At 43.8% G+C, this 23,407-nt stretch overlaps 1 protein-coding gene across 2 annotated transcripts; it reads left to right on the plus strand.

Annotated features, from left to right (window-relative positions):
- The first annotated feature begins 469 nt into the window (after positions 1-469).
- Positions 470-23,369, plus strand: LOC134344877 (transforming growth factor beta activator LRRC33-like). 2 transcript variants are annotated; one of them, XM_063044999.1, is made up of 3 exons: positions 470-708; positions 4,426-4,538; positions 20,693-23,369. In XM_063044999.1, the coding sequence occupies exons 2-3, from the start codon at positions 4,434-4,436 to the stop codon at positions 22,643-22,645; spliced, it is 2,058 nt and encodes a 685-aa protein (XP_062901069.1). In that variant the 5' UTR covers positions 470-708; positions 4,426-4,433; the 3' UTR covers positions 22,646-23,369. The 2 variants fall into 2 exon arrangements, with proteins under 2 accessions (XP_062901069.1, XP_062901070.1); XM_063045000.1 differs by having other exon boundaries at positions 483-569.
- The last annotated feature ends 38 nt before the right edge of the window (positions 23,370-23,407 follow it).

The following is a 23,407-nucleotide window of genomic DNA, read 5'->3' on the forward strand; positions in this document are numbered from 1 at the left end:
CAGCAACTTTGATGTGTGTTCCCTGCACCTCTTTCGGATGGGGGAGAAACCCTCAGTCACATGGAGAACCTGCAAACTCCACAGAGACAGCCCTGCGATCGGGATTGAAGCCGGGTCAGTGGAGGTGTGAAGAGGGAGCTCTACCACTGTGCCCCCCCCCCCACACATACCACATCCCGTCACAAATCTGGCGAAGGGAATCCCTCCCTACTCACTGTGATCCATTGTTGTGAATGGATAGCTGTGATGGACATCTGGCCGTAGGGATCCCCGATGGGATCTGGTGAATGGGATCCAGTGGTGTGCACTGGGATCCAGTGAGCGGACTCTGCCTACGAGGGTCCGATGACGGAATCTAGCGCTGAATGTCAGTCCGCCAGTGCTGCTCTCTCTCTCTCTCTGTATGTGTGTCTTGGTACATGTGACCCGGTTTCCGTCTGCACCTTCCGGAGCTGTAGTTGCGGAGCAGATGGGCTGCGAATCCCGTCAGGCAGCACTGAGGGCTGCAGTAGACGTGCGCGGATACCCGCAGCCACACCGCACTCCCCGCAGCTTCGCCGCTCCGCTCGGTAAGTCTCCACTACCACCGGCGCAGCAGCAGTGCTGACAGTACACGCCGGGCTGCCTTAAAGGAACCGCGCAATCACAGCTGGGACCTTAAAGTTAATGGACAGCAGCGACTGTGCACTCTCCCCGTACACCCCAAAGGTACGTTTTATTGACAGCGTTCACAGAAGGGACACTCCAGACACTTCCCGAGTTTACGGCTTTGTAGGCCATCTGAGAACACGGGAACTGGAGATCCTGGAATCTGGAGCAACAATCTATCCGCTTTCAGGAGCTCAGCGGGTCCGGGAGTGTCAAGAATTTACACCGTTTCGGGCCGAAGCCCGGGATCAGGTGCAAGGTTGTATTAACAATGAGACAAGTGACTCTTTTTTGGCGAGACCCGGCTGAGGGAGGTGGGTTTGACCCGGGACCTCTGCCCTGTTTGATACAGTACTTGGCGCGCCTTCACCTTCCATAGTGACAAGTAGTCTTGGTTTAACGTCTCAATAGCGGGGCGGGGGGGGGGGGTTACTAGTCTGGTGGGGAGGAGGGGATTAACCCAGCAACAGTCAGGGGCAAGAGGAGGCACTCTGGCAGAGTAAGGCTGCAAAGTGGATGGTGTAAGCACGCTGTTTATTGGAACACCCTATCTAAAATGTTGAGGAACGCTTCCCGCTGAGGGTGCTGGGTGACCTTGAGGGGCGTTTGCACAGAACTGTTGGGATCCAGCGGGAATGCTGACCAGTGTCAGAGTGAGGGGTCAGCCACTGAAGCTGGAGATGAGGGCTGTGTTGTCACTGCCTCAGAGTCTGGGGTTCAGTTTGCATCTTCTATGTATTGATCTATTGCAAACCGCCCAGTGTGCGCAGGAGGCAGCAGAACAGAAGGGGGTAATGGTGAAAGTGAAGGGGGAATGAGCGGAAACGTTGGTGGATTCACATGGATGTTTCTGTACTGAATAAATCTAAATTCCACACAGAATCTTTGGGTTCTTGCTTCCTGAGAGGGCAGGAAGGCTGATATTTGGATCTGAACTTGGATATTGGTTAACGCAGGATAGTGGAATTAGGTTGACATGAAGGGGAAGGCAGGAGAGGCCTTAGCAGACCTCTTGGGATAGGACTCTGAATGGCTCACTTACTTATAGAATGTTGCTAGGACTGTAGTTCTTTCCCACGCTTGTCACCCCACCCCACCACCCAGCCCACCTCAGCAGCCCCCTACCCTTGGACCCTCAACATTAGGCAGGTTGCAGAGGCCCTTCACACTAGTCAGGTCTGACTGACAATAGCTCCTGCTCGTAACTGCACAAAACAGGGAGAGGTGAGGAGCAAAAGGTGGCAGCCATCAGCTGGTTAATGTTCTCACCTCCCTCCTGTATACAAGACTGACAGAAATCAACCTTCCAGGGTCAATCCCATCCTAGGGCAGAGAGGATCCAGCTCACACTCTCTGCAGGAATGCACAGTCCTTTCCTAGCACCTTGCCAAGTTCAATCAATTTGAATGAAATGATGTTCATTTTCTAATGGCTCAGCATAATTTCTGTGCAGTCACATACATTGTCAGCCTCCCTCATGGCGGGCTGATGTTGGCGTGCTGACAGGTCTTTGTATTGTGATATCAGTGGTGCAGTCAGTGTTATGGTGTGGTAAAATTCAGATGGGGGGGTAGCATTCAGGTGTTGGTGCCATCCAGCTCAGATGGCCACAAGCTATTGCGATGATGGGCCAACAGTGTAGGGATATAGAGATAATGGCACATCATGTAGTCAATAGTGTCGATCATCAGTTAGCATAAAGTATAGCCAAGTAACCTGAAGATATCTCCAGTGGTGAAACTTTTGGGAATCTTAGATCAAAACCAGGCTGGATTCAATGATATGTGTCAAGTTGCACCCTAAAATATTAATTGCTCTTTTTGACTTTCCAAAGAGCCAGACCATCTCACTAATATTGTTCCCGTCATTAACGTTGAATTCATCCCGCTTGAAGCACTGCCCCCTGTTTCTGAGTGTGCAATATCTGATATTATTTAGAATCCCAAAAGACAATTATCACCTGACGTTTTTCAGTGATAAAATATTTTGTTGGTTCGATTGGTGCTTCTGATCTGGTCCCTCCATTCCTTCTGTCGTCCTGTTGTTGGTGACTGCATTCACAGTGTCCTTACGAACGAGGAAGGACGCCATAGGAAGAGTGTGTAGTACCCACCCCAGCTGCCCTTGGAAAGGCGGTGGCTAGTCTCCACCTTGAACCTCAGACACTTTGAGAGAACCTAGTCCCACAAAGCTGGGGGTTGGAAACTGCTGGGCTCTAACCCTGAGAAAATGCTGGGACATTGACTTGTTTACGAGTCAGAAAGGTCAGTGAGATTCAAGGAAGTTTGGAGGTGGTGTTGCTTCTATGTATGGTCTGCCTTTGTACATTAGGCAGGAGAGCTGATGGGTTTGGCGAGTACTGTCACGAAAGCCTTGACCTATTGCTGCTAAGAACAATGATGCATCAGTGGAAAGCTGGGGTACCAGTCATGGGTTGCTTTGTTCTGAAGGCTGTTAAGTTGCGTTAGGCCAGTGCTGAGAATTCTGTTATGCTCTTGACGTGTTTTGTAGGTGGTGGAAAAGCTTTGGGTGTCTGACACTGATCACAGGATAATCAGCTCTTGCGGTTACAGGATTCAAGTGTCTGGTTCTGATAAGTTTCTTCTCAGTGTTGACCACCCACCACCCCTGGGTGCTGATAGTGGGGGAGGGCTCAGTCATGGTAATGCTGTTGGAGGTGGTTGTTACCAGGTAGCTGCATCCTGTACATGTCACTCGCCAAGTACTGGAGCAGACCGCTTCAGCTCTGAAGTGCGAACATTGAACTGCTGGAAGAACTCAGTGCCTCTGGTACTATCTGTGGTGGCAAAGAGACGGTGGGTTACTTAGCCCACTGAACTCCTCCTGCATCAATTTAATGCACACAAGATGCTGGAGGAACAGCACCTGTGGAAAACAGTACAGTCGACGTTTAGGGCCCACACCTTTCAGCAGGTTGAAGGTGCGAGACATCGACTGTACTCTTTTCCATAGATGCTGCCTGGCCTGCTGAGTTCCTCCAGCATTTTGTGTGTGTGTCGCTTGGATTTCTAGCATCTGCAGATTTTCTCTTGTTTGTCCTCCATCAATTTGTTTTTTTTTCTCTCTCCAGATTCCAGCATCTGCAATATCTTGTGTCTTCACTGTCTGAGTTATGCACTCTGAGCTTTGGGACTGTGTATAATATATCAATTATGGTTGCATCAATGACTTACAACTGACAGGTTTATTTAACTTCTTCAGTTTAAAATTGCGCGTTCACTTCATCTAAAACCTGATGTGGCTTAAAGAGCCTTTCTGTAAAGTTGGGACCTCCCAGTATTTGATAATTAATAATTTACATTTTAAATTGAGTCAGTGCAGGAACACAAAACCAAATCTCATAAACTACAATAAGATAAAGACCAGATTACCTGTTCCAGTGAAGGGAGATCGCAAAGAGAGCCCATTTGCTGCACTTCAGATAATGTCATGGAATTATCACCATCTGCAAAGGCAGAAAATCTATGGATTAACATCTCATCTCATTTGACGTACGGCACTCCTTCAGCACAGTCTGAGTCTCCCTCAGGAGTGTTCCTCTGAAGGTGTGGTTCTCCCTCAGTGCTGTTCCTCACTGCCAAGTGGTTCTCTTTCAGTAATGTCCATCGGAGAGTAAAGCTGTTCCCTGTGCTCCCTCTACAATGTCCCAATGGCAATATCACACTGAACCCGGTCCCTATCATTGATACTGCAATAGAACAGGTGCTCATTCAGCAAGGACTGTAAGTAACGGTACAACTTCTTGTCTCATTCTAGGTGTAATCATGAAAATAGACTGTACAGGCCTGTCCCTTTCCTTCATTCTCTCAGCACTGATGCTGCTCGACAGAAGAAGCCACACAGAAGCCAGTTTGGAGAGTTGCAAAATGGTATGTGGAATCCCTATCTTTGTTATTGGGCGTTCAGAAGCAGTATCTTTGGATTAACCCTGTGTTGTTGCACCTTCGGCATCCCTGCATTGAGATTAGATGTATATGGCCCAATCCCAACATAGGTATCGGATTTGTCTCTTATTTCCTGCTGGGTTCAGTGAGCCACTTAATGGGTGTCAATATCACTGGAGCTCGAGAGGAGGGAAAATCAGTCAACATCTAACTCCAGATGCTGTCTGCTAGTCTCTCCTGGAAACTGAGTATGTGAAATTCATTTGGGTTTGTGACTGAGTCAGCTAATACCTTCCACAGTTGAGGTGTATGTAACAGTGATTACATTACCAAAAGTTCTCCACTTCTGTTAGGCCATCTTAGATCATAAGAACATAAGAAATAGGAGCAGGAGTAGGCCATCCGGCCCATCGAGCCTGCCCCGCCATTCAATAAGATCATGGCTGATCTGTCTGTAAACTCAGCTCCATCTACCTGCCTTTTTCCCATAACCCTTAATTCCCTTACTATGTAAAAATCTATCTAACTGTATCTTAAATATATTTTGTGAAGAAGCCTCAACTGCTTTCCTGGGCAGAGAATTCCACAGATTCACCACTCTGGGAAAAAGAGTTTCTCCTCATCTCTGTCCTAAATCTTCTCCCCTGAATGTTGAGGCAATGTCCCCTAGTTCTGTTCTCACCTACCGATTGAAACAGCTTTCCTACTTCTATCTTATCTATCCCTTTCAAAATTTTGTATGTTTGTATAAGATCCCCTCTCATTCTCCTGAATTCCAGAGAGTATAGTCCCAGGCGACTCAATCTCTCCTCGTAAGTTAACCCCTTCATCCCTGGAATCAACCTGGTGAATGTCCTCTGCACCGTCTCCAAAGCCAATATATCCTTCCTCAAGTATGGAGACCAGAAATGCACAAAGTTCTCCAGGTGCAACCTCACCAGTACCCTGTATAGTTTCAGCATGACCTCCCTGCTCTTGAATTCAATCCCTCTAGCAATGAAGGCCAACATTCCATTTGTCTTCTTAATAACCTGTTGTACCTGGAAGCCAACTTACTGCGATTCATACGCAAGCACTCCCAGGTCCCTCTGCACAACAGCATGCTGCAGTCTTTCACCATTTAAATAATAATCTGCTCTTCTATTATTCCTTCCATAGTGGATGACGTCACATTTACCAACATTGTATTCCATCTGCCAGACCTTGGCCTACTCACTTAACCTACCTATATCCCTCTGCAGACTCTCCACATCCTCTGTACAATTTGCTTTTCCACTCAGTTTAGTGTCATCAGCAAATTTTGCTACACTACGCTCAGTCCCCTCTTCCAAATCATCAATGTAAATGGTAAACAGCTGTGGGCCCAGCACCAACCCCTGCGGCACCCCACTCACCACAGACTGCCAACTGGAGCAACACCCATGTGTACTAACTCTCTGCCTTCTATTGGTTAACCAATCCACTGTCCATGCCAATACACTTCCTCTGACTCCATGCATCTGTATCTTATTTATAAGTCTCTTGTGCGGCACCTTATCAAACGCCTTCTGGAAATCCAAGAATATGACATCCACCTGTTCCCCTCTATCCAGTGCACTCATTATGTCCTCAAAGAACTCCAGTAAGTTTGTCAAACAGGACCTGCCCTTTCTGAACCCATGCTGGGTCTGTCTAATGGAATCACTCCTTTCTAAATGTCTCGCTATTTCTTCCTTAATGACAGCTTCAAGCATTTTCTCGACTACAGGTGTTAAGCTAACTGGCCTATAGTTGCTCGTCTTTTGCCTGCATCCTTTTTTTGTCATCTCCACATGTGGAATGTTGCCTTCACATTTTCATGCATTACTACTTGGGTGCTCCTGAGGGAAGTGCTAAGCCTAGTAGACACATGCAGTTAAGAAAACTAACTCTCTCCATACCTAGACAGGCAAGTTGGCCACTACCAGTCCAGGGAGAAATAACTATAGTGATCATCAGAAAGCAAAAAAAAAATCCCCGCAGATACCGCAAATCTGAAGCAAAGCAAAAACTGCTAGAGACGGAAACAGAGTTAGCTTCTCTGATCCTGACAGGATCAAAGTTGCAATGCTCATTCTTTCCCTCACACTGCAATTGCCTCCTGCCCTGGTTTTTTCTAGTATTTTACATTTTTAGTTCTGATTTCCAGTATCTGCAGATTTTTCACTTTTTGAGCATGTTACTTCTCTTCGGTGTCCCCTACTTTTACTGAAATTAAATATGCACTTTGCTGTGGAAGTGACAGAGCATTGAACTATATATAAAAACATGTGAAACCAGTGCTTGAGAGAGGTGATAAAAACCTGTCAGCTCTTGTGTAAAAGCTGTTAAATGCTCGGAGTGCAGTGTGCTGTGTGTGCTGTGCTGTACTGTACTGTGCACTGTGTACTGTGCTGTGCTGTGCTGTACTGTACTGTGTGCTGTGTACTGTGCTGTGTGCTGTGTGCTGTGCTGTACTGTGCTGTACTGTACTGTGTGCTGTGTACTGTGCTGTGTGCTGTGCTGTACTGTGCTGTGTGCTGTGCTGTGCTGTGCTGTACTGTACTGTGTGCTGTGTACTGTGCTGTGTGCTGTGCTGTGCTGTACTGTGTACTGTGCTGTGCTGTACTGTGTACTGTGCTGTGCTGTGCAGTGCTGTGCTGTGCTGTGCTGTGTGCTGTGCCTGCCTATTGATAGCCTACATTTGCTCTTGATGACTGCTTCACTAAAACCCACAGAACATCCTGTTTTGACACACCCAATCATCCTCCAACCTCCCTGTGGTTTTCTTTAAAATAAACTTCTACTGCATCCTCAGTGCTGTGAAACTTAGAGTGAGAAACTGGTCACTGTTTGACCTTGCTTGTAACAGTGGGCCATCTCCTTATTTTATTCTTGTTATCTGACTTTAAATTCAAGCTCTTGGCAAAGCAATTTGGAATAAATGGGACTTTCTGAAAGGAGCTGTCATGTTCAGCTTTTCAGTGCACCTTAATCTGCCCATTATTGGGGTACAGCCCTTCCCTGGGTAATGAATGTCCAATTTACGGACACCCCACCCCAGATTCCATAACTATTGTTAAATACAAATGAGCACCAGTCTTGAGAAGTCCCTGTTTCCATGTAACCCACAGCAATAGATACCGTTGGCTCTGAACGTAGACTGTCAGTTTCAGCACAGGAGGCCAGCTAAGAGAGTTGCTTCAGAAACTGAGAAGTAATCACTTCTATTGATACTTGTGCAGTGATACTCTCCTAAACATTGTAACAACACTGGTAGTTCAAGCGCTTCCAAACCAGTCACTGAACATTGGACATCCTGATTTCTACCATTACAATACTGCGGAGGTACGGTTACCGGGTCGAGGGATTTTATGTACTTTCCAACACAGATAAAATCAATATATGGATGCCTTTAAAAACTGAACTTGTTCGTTACCTCAAAATGGTCTATAAATATACTAAGTCCTCATCATCTGTGGCGTGATATGAACATGGGACTTCCTGTAAATAATAAAAAAAAACGATGTCTCTCAGGACGACTCCTTTACTCAAAATACACCCCAGGTAAACATGAACATGCCCGACAGTACTCCAAGAACCTTAACCTGCAGGAAAATCATTAAAACATTTACGTGGCTCACAAACCACATCTAGCGAATGTATTGAAACTTACACACAGTCATCAGTTTTGAGATTACAAGATGTAGTTGTGTAAATAAAATTGCTCTCTGTTAGGACACATTACAACAGGGTACCTCGTGGACAGCTTACAACAGGGCACCACTTGTACATGCAGTCTGGGAGCTGACCACCACACTTACGCAGACATTGGTCACTGTCTCAGTATTTTTGCTGGTTAGTGATGGGGTCTGGGACTCATCTTGTTTGTCAGGATCCATCAGCAAGCTAGTGGATAACCTGGAGAGAGAGCACAACAGCCCTGGGCAAATTATCAGTATACCCTAATTTCCCAAGGTTATCAGCACTTCCTGAAATTGACTCTTGTTCCTAGAATTTATTATTCTTCACAGGATTAGTTTCATTCTAAAGATTGCCTCCAATTCCTAGAAATGATTCCACATTCAAGGCTAAAGTCCATTTTTCAGGATTGTTCGCAATTGATATCAGTACCCAGGAATGATCCATTTCCCAGGGCTAAATCCATGTTTAAAGACTAATTCTATCCAGCAGGATTTATTCCATTTCCAGGAATTTGTTCTTCATCACAGGATTGATTCTACATTTCAGGATTACTTTATTTTCCCAAGATTCCCAATGATCCAGAATCCAAGTCCATCCAAAGCTAAAAATCCAGGAATTGATTCTTGATTCTAGGATTAATTCTGTAGCCCAGGATTGACTTCACTTTTCAAAAATAATTCAAGGAGTAGGATCGAATCCCTGCTGTAGGTATCATTCTGGTCCCTGGAGTCGAATCCCCGCTGTACGTATAATTCCGGTCCCTGGGGTCGAATCCCTGCTGTAGGTATAATTCCGGTCCCTGGGGTCGAATCCTCGCTGTAGGTATAATTCCGGTCCCTGGGGTCGAATCCCCGCTGTAGGTATAATTCCGGTCCCTGGGGTCGAATCCCCGCTGTAGGTATCATTCTGGTCCCTGGAGTCGAATCCCCGCTGTACGTATAATTCCGGTCCCTGGGGTCGAATCCCCGCTGTAGGTATAATTCCGGTCCCTGGGGTCGAATCCTCGCTGTACGTATAATTCCGGTCCCTGGGGTCGAATCCCCGCTGTACGTATAATTCCGGTCCCTGGGGTCGAATCCCCGCTGTAGGTATAATTCCGGTCCCTGGGGTCGAATCCCCGCTGTAGGTATAATTCCGGTCCCTGGAGTCGAATCCCCGCTGTACGTATAATTCCGGTCCCTGGGGTCGAATCCCCGCTGTACGTATAATTCCGGTCCCTGGGGTCGAATCCCCGCTGTACGTATAATTCCGGTCCCTGGGGTCGAATCCCCGCTGTAGGTATAATTCCGGTCCCTGGGGTCGAATCCCCGCTGTAGGTATAATTCCGGTCCCTGGAGTCGAATCCCCGCTGTACGTATAATTCCGGTCCCTGGGGTCGAATCCCCGCTGTAGGTATAATTCCGGTCCCTGGGGTCGATTCCCCGCTGTAGGTATAATTCCGGTCCCTGGGGTCGAATCCCCGCTGTAGGTATCATTCTGGTCCCTGGAGTCGAATCCCCGCTGTACGTATAATTCCGGTCCCTGGGGTCGAATCCCCGCTGTAGGTATAATTCCGGTCCCTGGGGTCGAATCCCCGCTGTAGGTATAATTCCGGTCCCTGGGGTCGATTCCCCGCTGTAGGTATAATTCCGGTCCCTGGGGTCGAATCCCCGCTGTAGGTATAATTCCGGTCCCTGGGGTCGATTCCCCGCTGTAGGTATAATTCCAGTCCCTGGGGTCGAATCCCCGCTGTAGGTATAATTCCGGTCCCTGGGGTCGAATCCCCGCTGTAGGTATAATTCCGGTCCCTGGGGTCGATTCCCCGCTGTAGGTATAATTCCGGTCCCTGGGGTCGAATCCCCGCTGTAGGTATAATTCCGGTCCCTGGGGTCGAATCCCCGCTGTAGGTATAATTCCGGTCCCTGGGGTCGAATCCCCGCTGTAGGTATAATTCCAGTCCCTGGGACTGATTGCAGTACCTAGAAGTGAAGCAACACATACAAAATGCTGGAGGAACTCATCAGGCCAGGCAGCATCTCTGGAAAAAAAGTACAGTCAATGTTCCAACAGACGCTGCCTGGCCTGCTGAGTTCCTCCAGCACTGTGTGTATGTTGCTCAGATTTCCAGCATCTGCAGATTTTCTCTTTTTTGTGACCTAGAAATGAATCTGTTTTTTTTCATGATTGGTTTAGCTTTCCAGTTGATCTATATTAAGCCATTAAAGTGTCAAGTTGAAAACCAATTACAACACAGGATCATTGCCTGGGTCAGTTGCATGATCCAGGACTGACACCACACTTCAGAATTGATCCTATTCCTAGAAAACATATTTTATATTTACAGCTCCCTGAATTATTGCCGGATTTGGAGGAGTATTCCATAATAGATTGAATTACTTTCCTGGGATTGATTCTACAATTCAGCATTCGTTGTGGTTTCACAAATTAATTCTACCCTTCTGGAATAATTCCATCACCTGTTATTGAATTTACACACTAAAAACAATTCAATGGCCTGAGATTTATTGCATTACTGAGAGTTTCCAAGCATAGCTTCTAGATCCTGTGGTCTGTTTCCCTTCCCAGGATTTATTCCACTTCCCAAGTTTTATACCACTTTATGGGAACAATTCTATCTTTTTAGCAGGAATTACTTCCTTGGACTGATTCCATCCACTGGAACATTTACATTTCCTGGTATAAGTTCTCCAACCCTGCACAGACTCCACTGTGGATTGACTCCAATTGTAGGATTGCTTCTACCATCTGTCGTTGATTCAACGACCTGGAATGAATTATTTTGACCAGAATTTACTCTATTATTCATTCATTGACACCATCTGTCAAGATTAATTCTTAATAAGGATTTATTCCTGAATCCAAGATTAATTTCAGAGTTGTGACTGAATCCATCCCCTCCCCTGCCACTGATACCATAACCAGACTGTGATGTGCAACCCTGCATTAGTTCCTGCTCTCAGAATTATTTCTACTTCCCAGTTGTTTTTTTTATTTCCTAGGTTTGATTCCATTCAGGATTAGTTCCAATATCCTTAAAAGTAGTGAGTGTATCTGATTATTCCACCTCCTCTGACAGCACATTCCAGATTTCATCCTCTCTCTGTGTAACAAAAAAATCTGACCCCTCCGATTTTCCTCAAAGTTCCTCCCTTTCATGCCAGGTAGAGGCAGATATATTAAGGCATTTAACAGATTCTCAGTTAGGCACAAGGATGAAAGGAAAATGGAGGGCTATGCAGGATGGAAGGGTTAGATTGATCTTAAAGTGGGTTAAAAGGTTGGCACAACATTGTGGGCTGAAGTGTCTGTACTGTGCTGTGCTGTTCTGGCTTCTGTCTTCTATATTCCCCTGGATATTATCCACTTCTGGTTCTCGATGACAAGATGTCCCAGGATGGATTCTGCTTCCCAGGAATAATTCAGCACTCTAGGATTTCTTTCACGTCCAGAAATGACAAATATTTATTTGTAACATGGATTCAGTTTCTCAAGATTAATCTTGTGATCCAGAGTTGAATCTACTGCCCTGTATTTGAATGCACTGACTCCAATTTCTAAGATTGGTTCAGTGTTCCAGGTTTGATTCCTCTTTCTGGGATTAGTTCCAGGAATCAGAAATGAATCCGCAATCTGGGATGAATTTCACTTCTGAAAATTGCCCTTTATGTGCCTTTTAATTTCGCCCTTGCACCTGTCCAAGATTCGTTCCATTTCCAGGGACTTACTCCTTAGCCTTGGCATCTCAGGATTGGTTCGAATTCCTGGGATTGATCCACTGACCAACATTAGTTCCAATTGCTAAAATTCCTCTCGAAACGATGATCTGAGATTAAAGTCACAGAACAGTACAGCACAGAGAGGGGCCCGTCTTGTCTGTACTGAACTGTTATTTTGCCTATTCCCATCGACACACACCAGGACCGTAGTGCTCATTCCCTCCCATCCATGTACTTAGCAAAATCATTAAGCCCTATTTTAGGGCTATTTATAGTTCTCTGGATTGATGGTTTTTGTTCCTGGCATTGACTCTTAGATTCTGGGATTGACTCCTTGCTTTAGATATTCCTGGATTGAGTCTCGTTTCTAGCACTAAACCTTCCTGCCCTCAGCACTGCATGGCAATGCTGGGATACTCACTCCTTTAAGTTTACGTGTATTTAAAACGGAGATTTTGGAGAGAGGGGTGTGTTGATAATTATCAACTTTGAACCGTACATTAAAGCAGTCATTATTGATGTAGTCACCAGCTCCATCTCTCTGCTCAGTTTTGACCACAGACCCAATGGCTCTGTCATTTCTCCTTCACTCAGATCAAATAACTTTGTGTGGCTTGATGCAAGTGCACAAGCTGTTTTGTTGGAACAAAAGTTTTGATCACAATCACTGGGGGAAGTTGGTGGGGAGAATAAATTGGGACTGGTGTAAGGTTAGTGTAAATGGGTTAGCATGGAACTGGTGATCCAAAGGACCTGTTTCTGTACTGTATGACTCATCAGCAATGACTCAATGTCATATTTCAACCAGTGCAATCACTTCCATAATAATACAAAATAACAAGAAAGCTTTTCTTCACAATATTACTGAGTGGTCTAGTCTGAGCCCCACTTGGCCAGCTGGCAGGAGATACCACCAGGCAGTTTATCAGGCTCCCGAAGGAACCTCTTTCACAATAAATATGAACTCTTGATCTCTCAATCTACCTTGCCATGGCTGTGGGACCTTGCTAGCATGTTTTTCTGCACCTTCTCTATGACTGTAATGTTTTGCATTCTGCTTTCCATTTTACAATTTCATGTTTGAAATGATCTGGCTTACAGAACGAAGCTTTTCACTCTATGTTGGTACATGTGACCAACTCCAATTTTTCTCTTCTCAGGATTTATCTGACTCCTTCTAAAGCCTGCTTGTGCTCTTGCTATCCAAAACGAGCAGATAACCAAATGAGCAGATAACATCAAGACCCATGCGCTTGGATCCCTCTAGTCTCAAATCTGCTGTCAGAAGAAATGTTGCCTGAATGTGGTGTGCTTGAAAACATATTTTAATGCTCTTCTATTTTAATGGTGGAGAATTGTAAAAATGGAAAGCATTTCTTCTCTGTGGATGCAGTATTGTTGTTAAAGGGAAAGGGATGGTTAAATACAGTAGTCTGCCCTTCTTTCCTTTACCCAAATGTAAACTCTCTCACAACCGAGGAACGGACCAACTCCCTTCATTTAAATGTCGTGCTGCCGTTTATGTGTTTGCTTTGAAGTGACACCAGAACGCTCAGAGGAAATTGCAAAATATAGAGTGGCCATTGCCAGTGCCACACTAGTCACACACGCAGCTGTGGGTAACAAGCCTGAGGCCCACGTAGGCCACCTCTGATCCTAGATGCCTCCCTTACTGTTGCTGCGGGTTACAGCTGGCGGGGTGGGGGTTGGATGTAGGGGAACAGTGCAGTTTGCACCTACTGCCCTTTTACCCTGTTGTCGAGATTCACCCTGAAATCAACGCAGAGGTTCAAGAACTGGGCAACATCGGTTTAATGTAAAGGGGAAGAGGTTTAGAGGGATGATAGAACATAGCCAGCCAGCTCTGGAACAGGCTGTATGGCCCACGATCTCTGTGCTGAACACAATGCCAAAGTAAACTAAATCTCTTCCATCTGCACCTGGCCCATATCCTTCCATTTTCTGTGTATTCGGGTATCTATCTTAAAGCCTATTAAACACCACCAATGTGTTTGCTTCCACCACTACCAAGACAGTACATTCCTGGCATCTACCACTCTCTCTCTGTAAAACCTCGCTCTGTACATCTCCTTTAAGCTTTCCCCCTCTCACCTTAAATGCATGACCTCCAGTAGTTTGGCATTTCTATCCTGGGAAAATATACTGACTGATCCAAGGAAAGGATTTTTCACCCAGAGAGTGACTGAAACCTGGAACACACTGTCTCAGTAGATGGTGAAGGCAGGTACTCTCATCACCGATATGAAGTTTACAGAAGATCACTTGAGTTGCTAAGGCGTAGAAAGCTATAGATGAGGTACCAGTAAATGGGGATGAGTATAGGTGAGTACTCGATGGGCTGAAGGGCCTGCTTCTGTGCCGTACAATTCCCTAGTTCTGATATTGGTCAGACTGCAATAAGGTGTCATAAATATTACAAGGTTAACAGCTTTAGGATCTGGATGAAGCTAAGTTTATATTTAACCAAATGAGTCATTATGATTTAAAAGTTGCTGCTGAAACTTTAAGGGATATAGATTCAGTGGTAACTTTACAAAAGGGAAGTGGGTAAGGATGGGAAAGGGAGTAAGCCAGTTCATCGCAGTGACAGCATGTGAAGGGGTGCGAGGACAGAGGGTGCCTGTGAGATAGACAAAGGTAGCTAATGAATCAGAATCCAATTTATTGTCACTGACACATGGTGTGAAATTCATTGTTTCCTGGCAGCAGCACACTGAGACTACATCAGAATCTATAAATTACAAATGTAAATAAAAAGTGCACAAGGAGAATTGTGAGGTAGTGTTGATGGACGATTCAGAAATCTGACGGCGGAGGGGAAGAACTGATGGGGGCCCACGCTCACTCGAGTTTAGAAGAATGATGGGGGATCCTTTTGAAACTGATCAAATATTGAAATGCCTCCATAGAGTGGACGTAGAGCCGATGTTTGCCATACAGCAGGACTCTGGAACCAGAAGGCACATCCTCAGAGTAGAGGGACGTCCCTTTAGAACTGGGATGAATAGGAGATTCTTCAGCCAGAGGGTGCTGACTCTGTGGAATTCATTGCCACGGATGGATGTGGAGGCCAAGTCACTGGGTATATTTAAAACAGAGGTTGATAGGTTCTTGATTAGTAAGGATGTCAAAGATTGGTGGTGCAGGCTCGAAGGGCCGAATGGCCTACTCCTGCACCTATTTTCTATGTTTCTATTACAGTGAGAAAAACAGGAAAATGGGGTTGAGGGGGATAAATCAGCTACAATGGAATGGCAGAGCAGATTCGATGGGCCAAATGGTCTCACTCTCCCATGTCTTATCAGCTTATGGTCTTATATGTCAGTGCCTTTAAGTTCCTATGTTCAATGTCCTATTATCATATGTCCAGGGACCAGCACGTTAGTACAGTCACAAAGAAGACACGGCTGCACTTGTTTTCTTAGAAATTTGCATAGATTTGGCATTTCACCAAAGACTTTGACAAACTTGTATAGATTCACAGTGGAAAGTATCCTGGTTGGTAGTGTCACAGTCTGGTATGGAAGCAGTAATGGCCAGAATGGAAATGTCTGCAGGAAGTAGTAGATACAGCCCAGTCCAAAGCCCTCCTCACCGCTGAGGACTTTTACATGGAGCGCTGCCACAAGAAAGCAGTATCCATCATCAAGTCACCCACTATCCCGGTCACGCTCCCTTCTTGCTACTATCATCAGGCCGAAGGTAGAGGAGCCTTAGTTCCCATACCATCAAGTTCAGGAACAGTTATTACCCCACAACCATCAGGCTCCTGAACTGGCCAACTTCATTCACCATAACTCAACCTATAGTCTCATTCTCAAAGACATTTTACAACTCATGTTCTCTTTCAATATTTTTATTGATTTCTTACCATATAACAATTACAGCACGGGAACAGGCCATCTCGGCCCTTCTACATAAAAGAAGAATACAGAGTACCGAATACAATATATTGGAATCACACTTATAGTCTCAAAACCCCATATTCATGTAAATTAAATTGAATCGTAATATTGAAAAATAATAATTTTATTATACAAAAAAAATTTAATCCCACTACCAAAAAAAGCTGTTTGGTAAAGAAAGAAAAGAGGAAAAAAATCCTTATCATATAGTAAAACATATTATTAGCCAACATCCGTGCTTAATAACGAATCGAAGATTTTGAAAATAATTCAAAAATGGTCCCCACAATGTTAGAAAGTCTTGTCTTGATTCAAAAATTGAACAACGTATCTTCTCTAAATTTAAGCATGACATAACATAGAAACATAGAAACATAGAAAATAGGTGCAGGAGTAGGCCATTCGGCCCTTCGAGCCTGCACCGCCATTTATTATGATCATGGCTGATCATCCAACTCAGAACCCCGCCCCAGCCTTCCCTCCATACCCCCTGATCCCTTTAGCCACAAGGGCCATATCTAACTCCCTCTTAAATATAGCCAATGAACTGGCCTCAACTGTTTCCTGTGGCAGAGAATTCCACAGATTCACCACTCTGTGTGAAGAAGTTTTTCCTAATCTCGGTCCTAAAAGGCTTCCCCTTTATCCTCAAACTGTGACCCCTTGTTCTGGACTTCCCCAACATCGGGAACAATCTTCCTGCATCTAGCCTGTCCAATCACTTTAGGATTTTATACGTTTCAATCAGATCCCCCCTCAATCTTCTAAATTCCAACGAGTACAAGCCCAGTTCATCCAGTCTTTCTTCATATGAAAGTCCTGCCATCCCAGGAATCAATCTGGTGAACCTTCTTTGTACTCCCTCTATGGCAAGGATGTCTTTCCTCAGATTAGGGGACCAAAACTGCACACAATACTCCAGGTGTGGTCTCACCAAGGCCTTGTACAACTGCAGTAGTACCTCCCTGCTCCTGTACTCGAATCCTCTCGCTATAAATGCCAGCATACCATTCGCCTTTTTCACCGCCTGCTGTACCTGCATGCCCACTTTCAATGACTGGTGTATAATGACACCCAGGTCTCGTTGCACCTCCCCTTTTCCTAATCGGCCACCATTCAGATAATAATCTGTTTTCCTATTTTTGCCACCAAAGTGGATAACTTCACATTTATCCACATTAAATTGCATCTGCCATGAATTTGCCCACTCACCCAACCTATCCAAGTCACTCTGCATCCTCTTAGCATCCTCCTCACAGCTAACACTGCCACCCAGCTTCGTGTCATCCGCAAACTTGGAGATGCTGCATTTAATTCCCTCATCCAAGTCATTAATATATATTGTAAACAACTGGAGTCCCAGCACTGAGCCTTGCGGTACCCCACTAGTCACCGCCTGCCATTCTGAAAAGGTCCCGTTTATTCCCACTCTTTGCTTCCTGTCTGCTAACCAATTCTCTATCCACATCAATACCTTACCCCCAATACCGTGTGCTTTAAGTTTGCACACTAATCTCCTGTGTGGGACCTTGTCAAAAGCCTTTTGAAAATCCAAATATACCACATCCACTGGTTCTCCCCTATCCATTCTACTAGTTACATCCTCAAAAAATTCTATGAGATTCGTCAGACATGATTTTCCTTTCACAAATCCATGCTGACTTTGTCCGATGATTTCACCTCTTTCCAAATGTGCTGTTGTCACATCTTTGATAACTGACTCCAGCAGTTTCCCCACCACCGACGTTAGGCTAACCGGTCTATAATTCCCCGGTTTCTCTCTCCCTCCTTTTTTAAAAAGTGGGGTTACATTAGCCACCCTCCAATCCTCAGGAACTAGTCCAGAATCTAACGAGTTTTGAAAAATTATCACTAATGCATCCACTATTTCTTGGGCTACTTCCTTAAGCACTCTAGGATGCAGACCATCTGGCCCTGAGGATTTATCTGCCTTCAATCCCTTCAATTTACCTAACACCACTTCCCTACTAACATGTATTTCCCTCAGTTCCTCTGTCTCACTGGACCCTCTGTCCCCTACTATTTCCGGAAGATTATTTACGTCCTCCTTAGTGAAGACAGATCCAAAGTAATTATTCAATTGGTCTGCCATGTCCTTGCTCCCCATAATCAATTCACCTGTTTCTGTCTGTAGGGGACCTACATTTGTCTTTACCAGTCTTTTCCTTTTTACATATCTATAAAAGCTTTTACAGTTCCCAGCCAGTTTCCTCTCATAATCTTTTTTCCCCTTCCTAATTAAGCCCTTTGTCCTCCTCTACTGACCTCTGAATTTCTCCCAGTCCTCAGGTGAGCCACTTTCTCTGGCTAATTTGTATGCTTCTTCTTTGGAATTGATACTATCCCTAATTTCTCTTGTCAGCCACGGGTGCACTACCTTCCTTGATTTATTCTTTTGCCAAACTGGGATGAACAATTGTTGTAGTTCATCCATGCAACTTTTAAATGCTTGCCATTGCATATCCACCGTCAATCCTTTAAGTGTCATTTGCCAGTCTATCTTAGCTAATTCACGTCTCATACCTTCAAAGTTACTCCTCTTTAAGTTCAGAACCTTTGTTTCTGAATTAACTATGTCACTCTCCATCTTAATGAAGAATTCCACCATATTATGGTCACTCTTACCCAAGGGGCCTCTCACGACAAGATTGCTAATTAACCCTTCCTCATTGCTCAAAACCCAGTCCAGAATAGCCTGCTCTCTAGTTGGTTCCTCGACATGTTGGTTCAAAAAACCATCCTGCATACATTCCAAGAAATCCTCTTCCTCAGCACCTTTACCAATTTGGTTCACCCAATCTACATGTAGATTGAAGTCACCCATTATAACTGCTGTTCCTTTATTGCACACATTTCTAATTTCCTGTTTAATACCATCTCCGACCTCACTACTACTATTAGGTGGCCTGTACACAACTCCCACCAGTGTCTTCTGCCCCTTAGTGTTACGCAGCTCTACCCATATCGATTCCACATCTTCCCGGCTTATGTCCTTCCTTTCTATTGCGTTAATCTCTTCTTTAACCAGCAACGCCACCCCACCTCCCCTTCCTTCATGTCTATCCCTCCTGAATATTGAATATCCCTGAACGTTTAACATCATTTAACTATTGAGTATGAGTAGGCGGAGTGACATCCTTCCTCCTAAACAACAACGCCCTCCTGGCTATAAGAGAAATAAAAGCCAAAATGTGCAAATCAGGTGACTCCAAAATAATATCCTTTCCTCCAACAATACCGAATAAAGCAGTCAAAGGGTTAGGTTTAAAATTTACTTTAAAGAGTACAGAAAAAGTTTGGAATACTTCCTTCCAATATTTTTCAAGAGGTGGGCATGTTCAAAACATATGAATTAGTGAAGTTTCTCCATTGTTACATCTGTCACAATAAGGAGATATATCCGAATAAAAATGAGACAGTTTATCTTTAGTCATGTAGGCCCTGTGGACCACCTTAAATTGTAGGAGGGAGTGACGGGCACATAACGATGAGGTATTAACCAATTTAAAAATTTCATTCCAAGTTTCCTCAGAAACTGAAATCTGTAAGTCTTGTTCCCAGAGATTTTTAATTTTGTCTAAAGGAACATTTTATCATTCCCAACAACATAGCATCAATATTAGATATCGATCCATTATGAATAGGTTTCAAATTAATCATGGTCTATATATATATAGCATTTTGTCTTCATTCACATTTTAGTTGTTCGTTAGTCTTTATTTATGTATAGTTTCTCATAAATTCTGTTATATTTCTTTATTTTCCTGTAATTACCTTCAAGAAAATTAATCTCAAGGTGTCTCAAGGTATCTAGAAATATAATAAACTTTTCATTGACTTTGACCTGATAGGGTTTAGAGTTTCCTCCCGAGGAACTTCATGAGATTATTTACAGGTTTTTCATTTGCTAAGGCTAGCGGTTAGCCCTCATCCTTAAAGGCCTTGGACAGGGACATCAATTTGGTCATTTCATTTAACAGTCAACCACACTTCCCAGTTGTCACCTTCCCATTCTGAAAGATATTAGTGGACACAGCTTACAATAATCCAGTGGTTATATGATTGCCATTACCTGACGTTGTTTTATTCACATGAATTTAAGGTCCTAACTGCTGTGATGTCAGAAGTTTATGTCTTTAGTTTTTAGAATCATAGAAATGTACAGCACAAAATGGGCCCTCACCTCACCATAATGCTAATAACATTTGGCACATACAGTAAGGTCAGTTTCCCTCTACTTCTTTCCTATTCACCTACTTGTCCAAATGTCCTTTAAACATTGTAATTTTATCTGCCTTGAATAGCTACTCTGGCATCTCATTCCAGAAAAAGATCACCCTCTGTATGAAAACCCTACCTCTCCGGTCTGCTCTTACCTTAAACCTGTGCCCCCAGATCTCGACTCCCTGTCCTAGTTACAATTTTATCAACCTCTACAAGTCACACCTCAGACTTCCACTTTCCAGTGTGCAGCGTGTTTTGCACACTCACCATTGCTACCATGTCCTACCTGTAGTGTGGTAACAAGAATTGTGCACAACACTCCAAGTGTGGCCTAACCTGCTAAATCCAGTCACATAACCAGCAGGCTACTGTACCACATAGCTTGCATTTTAAAATGAAAGCGTACAATGCTGTGGAGAAGGGGCTGGAATAAGGGAATTATATGATTGGACTCTGTCTGCTGAGAGTTGAACAGAATGGTTCTCTCTGCTTTGTACCATGGTAGGTTGTCTGTGGTAACCTGAGCTTTAACTCACCATTTGTGTTGTAGGTTGGAACAGTAGCACTCTGCCAAGGAGAGAGCCTGGATCGTGTGCCGGTGAATCTGTCCATCAGAACGGAAGTACTCTTTCTTAATGAAAATGTCATCAGAGCAATTAGTAACGAATCACTTTCTGTGTACAAACGCCTGCACATGCTGAACTTGAGTGGAAATCAGATTGAGGTTATTGAGCCTGGTGCCTTCGGCTACAACAAGAACCTGGAAGATTTAAATCTAAAGAAAAATCGTATTGATCTAACTTATTCAAAGACTCACTTGGCACTAAGGACTCTGTCAGCTCTAAAAAGTTTGGATTTATCTGAGAACAGACTAAATGAAGATATGACAAGTTATATCGTGCAGAATTTGACCACTCTAGAATATTTATCCTTGGCCAGAAATGTCATCATGAGGTTGGAGCCTGGCAACCTTGAAGGTCTTGTCCATCTTCGAGAACTGAACTTGGAATACAATTATATCTATGAAATTGAAAGCGGGACATTTGAAGGTTTGCAAAGATTAACCAAGTTGAACCTCGCTCATAATCATATTCCTTGCATTGTGGATTTCAGTTTGTCTCAAGTAAAAACATTAAATGTCAGTCACAATGCTATTGAACTGTTTTTAACCAGAGAAAATGAGATTGAATTTCAGTTAGAAACATTAGATCTGTCTCATAATAAACTACTGTTTTTCCCACTTTTACCAAAATGCAATAAACTTAAGTCACTGTTGCTTGCAGACAACGAAATGAGTTTTTATGATGATCTGATGAATGACTCATCTACTGAAGTCCAATTCATCCAAATTGTTGGAAATGTAACCAACATTACCACTGTGAATCTTTGGGATGAGATGGTTTCTGTAAGCTTGCCAGACTTGGAGGTTCTGGATATGAACAGGAATTCATTTCGATATCTTCCCCAGGGATTCCTGCAGGGAATGAGAACATTATCTTCTCTACAGCTCAGCCAGAACTGCTTGAAGACATTCTCTCTAACGGAGGATGACCCTCTTTTCTTTCTTCAGTTGCTGGATCTCAGTCAAAACCGATTATCAAGTCTAAATTTCAGTGTTAACAGGCTGGAGAAGTTGAATTACTTTAACATCAGTTTCAACAAGTTGGAATCAGTGCTACCTGATCTGTTTACTAAGATGCCACAGCTTACAACACTGGACCTCAGTCACAACAGTATCTCTGTTTGTCCCTATCCTTTGAAGAATGAGAAGACTTTAAACGGGGATTGCGTTGGGCTGGCAAATATTAAGTCATTGAAACGCCTCTATCTTGCCGGTTGTGCACTCGTCACAGTACCAGACAGTGCCTTTGTTGGCTCACCATTAACACATCTAGATCTATCATCCAACACTGGGATCAGATTGCAGGCAAGTTCTTTTCAAGATGTGTCCAAATCATTGAAATTCCTATTCCTCAGGAACAATGGGTTAAATTCCAACCAGTTAGATATCAGCCTACGAGTGGCTTTCGGGCACTTAAGTCACTTGGACATATCTGGAAATGGTTTAACAAATCTTCATCCTGCATTGAAAAGCCTTCCCCTGAAATGGTTGGACTTGCGTAATAACCACTTGCCTACTCTTCAGCAAGATGTACTGAAGAGTCTTCTGCACAGCCTTGAGAGTGTACTCCTGAGTAATAATACTTTTGACTGTTGCCAGCTGAACTGGTGGGCCACCTTGATCAACACCAAGTCACTAATTATTCTTGATAGATCCAAAATCACTTGCAATAACTCTATCAGACTGGATGACCCAGGCCAAATTTCCCATTTCACTAAAATTCACTGCCGAATTGATAACACTGTTTTAAAATATTTTCTGCTGTTGCTGCCAATGGTTGTGTTCATTCTAACTGTAACTGTGATGGTTTTCCTCTCTTTAAATTCCAAGGTATTGCCTAAATATGTGAAAGCCAAATGCAAAATGGGAACTGAGTATTAGAATTCTCTTCAGTCAGCACTTGTTGACTCCTGGTTCTTGAAACACACTGGTGGCTGGTGTGGCTCCTACCTCTAAGCGGCAATGTTTACAAGGCTGGGTGTACGGCAAACTGTCTCACATCCAGGCACTAATAATGAAGACAGCCAGCTGCTCTCTATCAGTATACTGGCTGAGCTCTCGGAGATACCCGATGGGAGCTTGCTGTGAATAATGCATGCACTACCGACAGAAACTGGATGTATGTGATGAACTTGCACAAAATCTTTGCATAATATTTATAATAGTTATTCAGATATGTGTTTTACTCTACAGGATAGGTAAATGTAAAAAAAAAAGCATTATACACAATGAATATTTTTGCAAAATAAGAATGAAATTTCAAAGCAAAAGATACATTGAACTTGGAGTGGTATTTTATAATCAGAGTTGTACAGTGTACAGATTGGTCCCTCGGCCCATCACCATTACACCCATCTCTGGGCCGTAGACTTCTGTGCCTTGGTGAATCAAATCTTGTCTGGTTGCTTAAGTGATGTGAGAATGCCAGCCTCCTTCACATTCTTCAAGGCTCAAGATTCAAGATTGTGTATTGTCATTCTTCAGTAAAAGAGTGTAAAAAAAGAATGATGTGATTGTTACTCTGGATCCAATATAGTATAAAAAACACAATAAGCATAAAGAACACAATCAAAAATCAAAATACCCTCAATAAATATAAATATCAAAGCGATTCTGTGAACAATGTACAAGTGTGTGTTATAT

Source organism: Mobula hypostoma, chromosome 4 (assembly GCF_963921235.1).
Source record: "Mobula hypostoma chromosome 4, sMobHyp1.1, whole genome shotgun sequence".
Taxonomy (NCBI): Eukaryota; Metazoa; Chordata; class Chondrichthyes; order Myliobatiformes; family Myliobatidae; genus Mobula; species Mobula hypostoma.

Coding starts and splice junctions, on each gene's coding strand:
- LOC134344877 (XM_063044999.1), top strand. CDS start 4,434: ATGAAAATAGACTGTACAGGCCTGTCCCTTTCCTTCATTCTCTCAGCA. Junction 4,539..20,692: donor GTTTGGAGAGTTGCAAAATG/GTATGTGGAATC, acceptor TTTGTGTTGTAG/GTTGGAACAGTAGCACTCTG.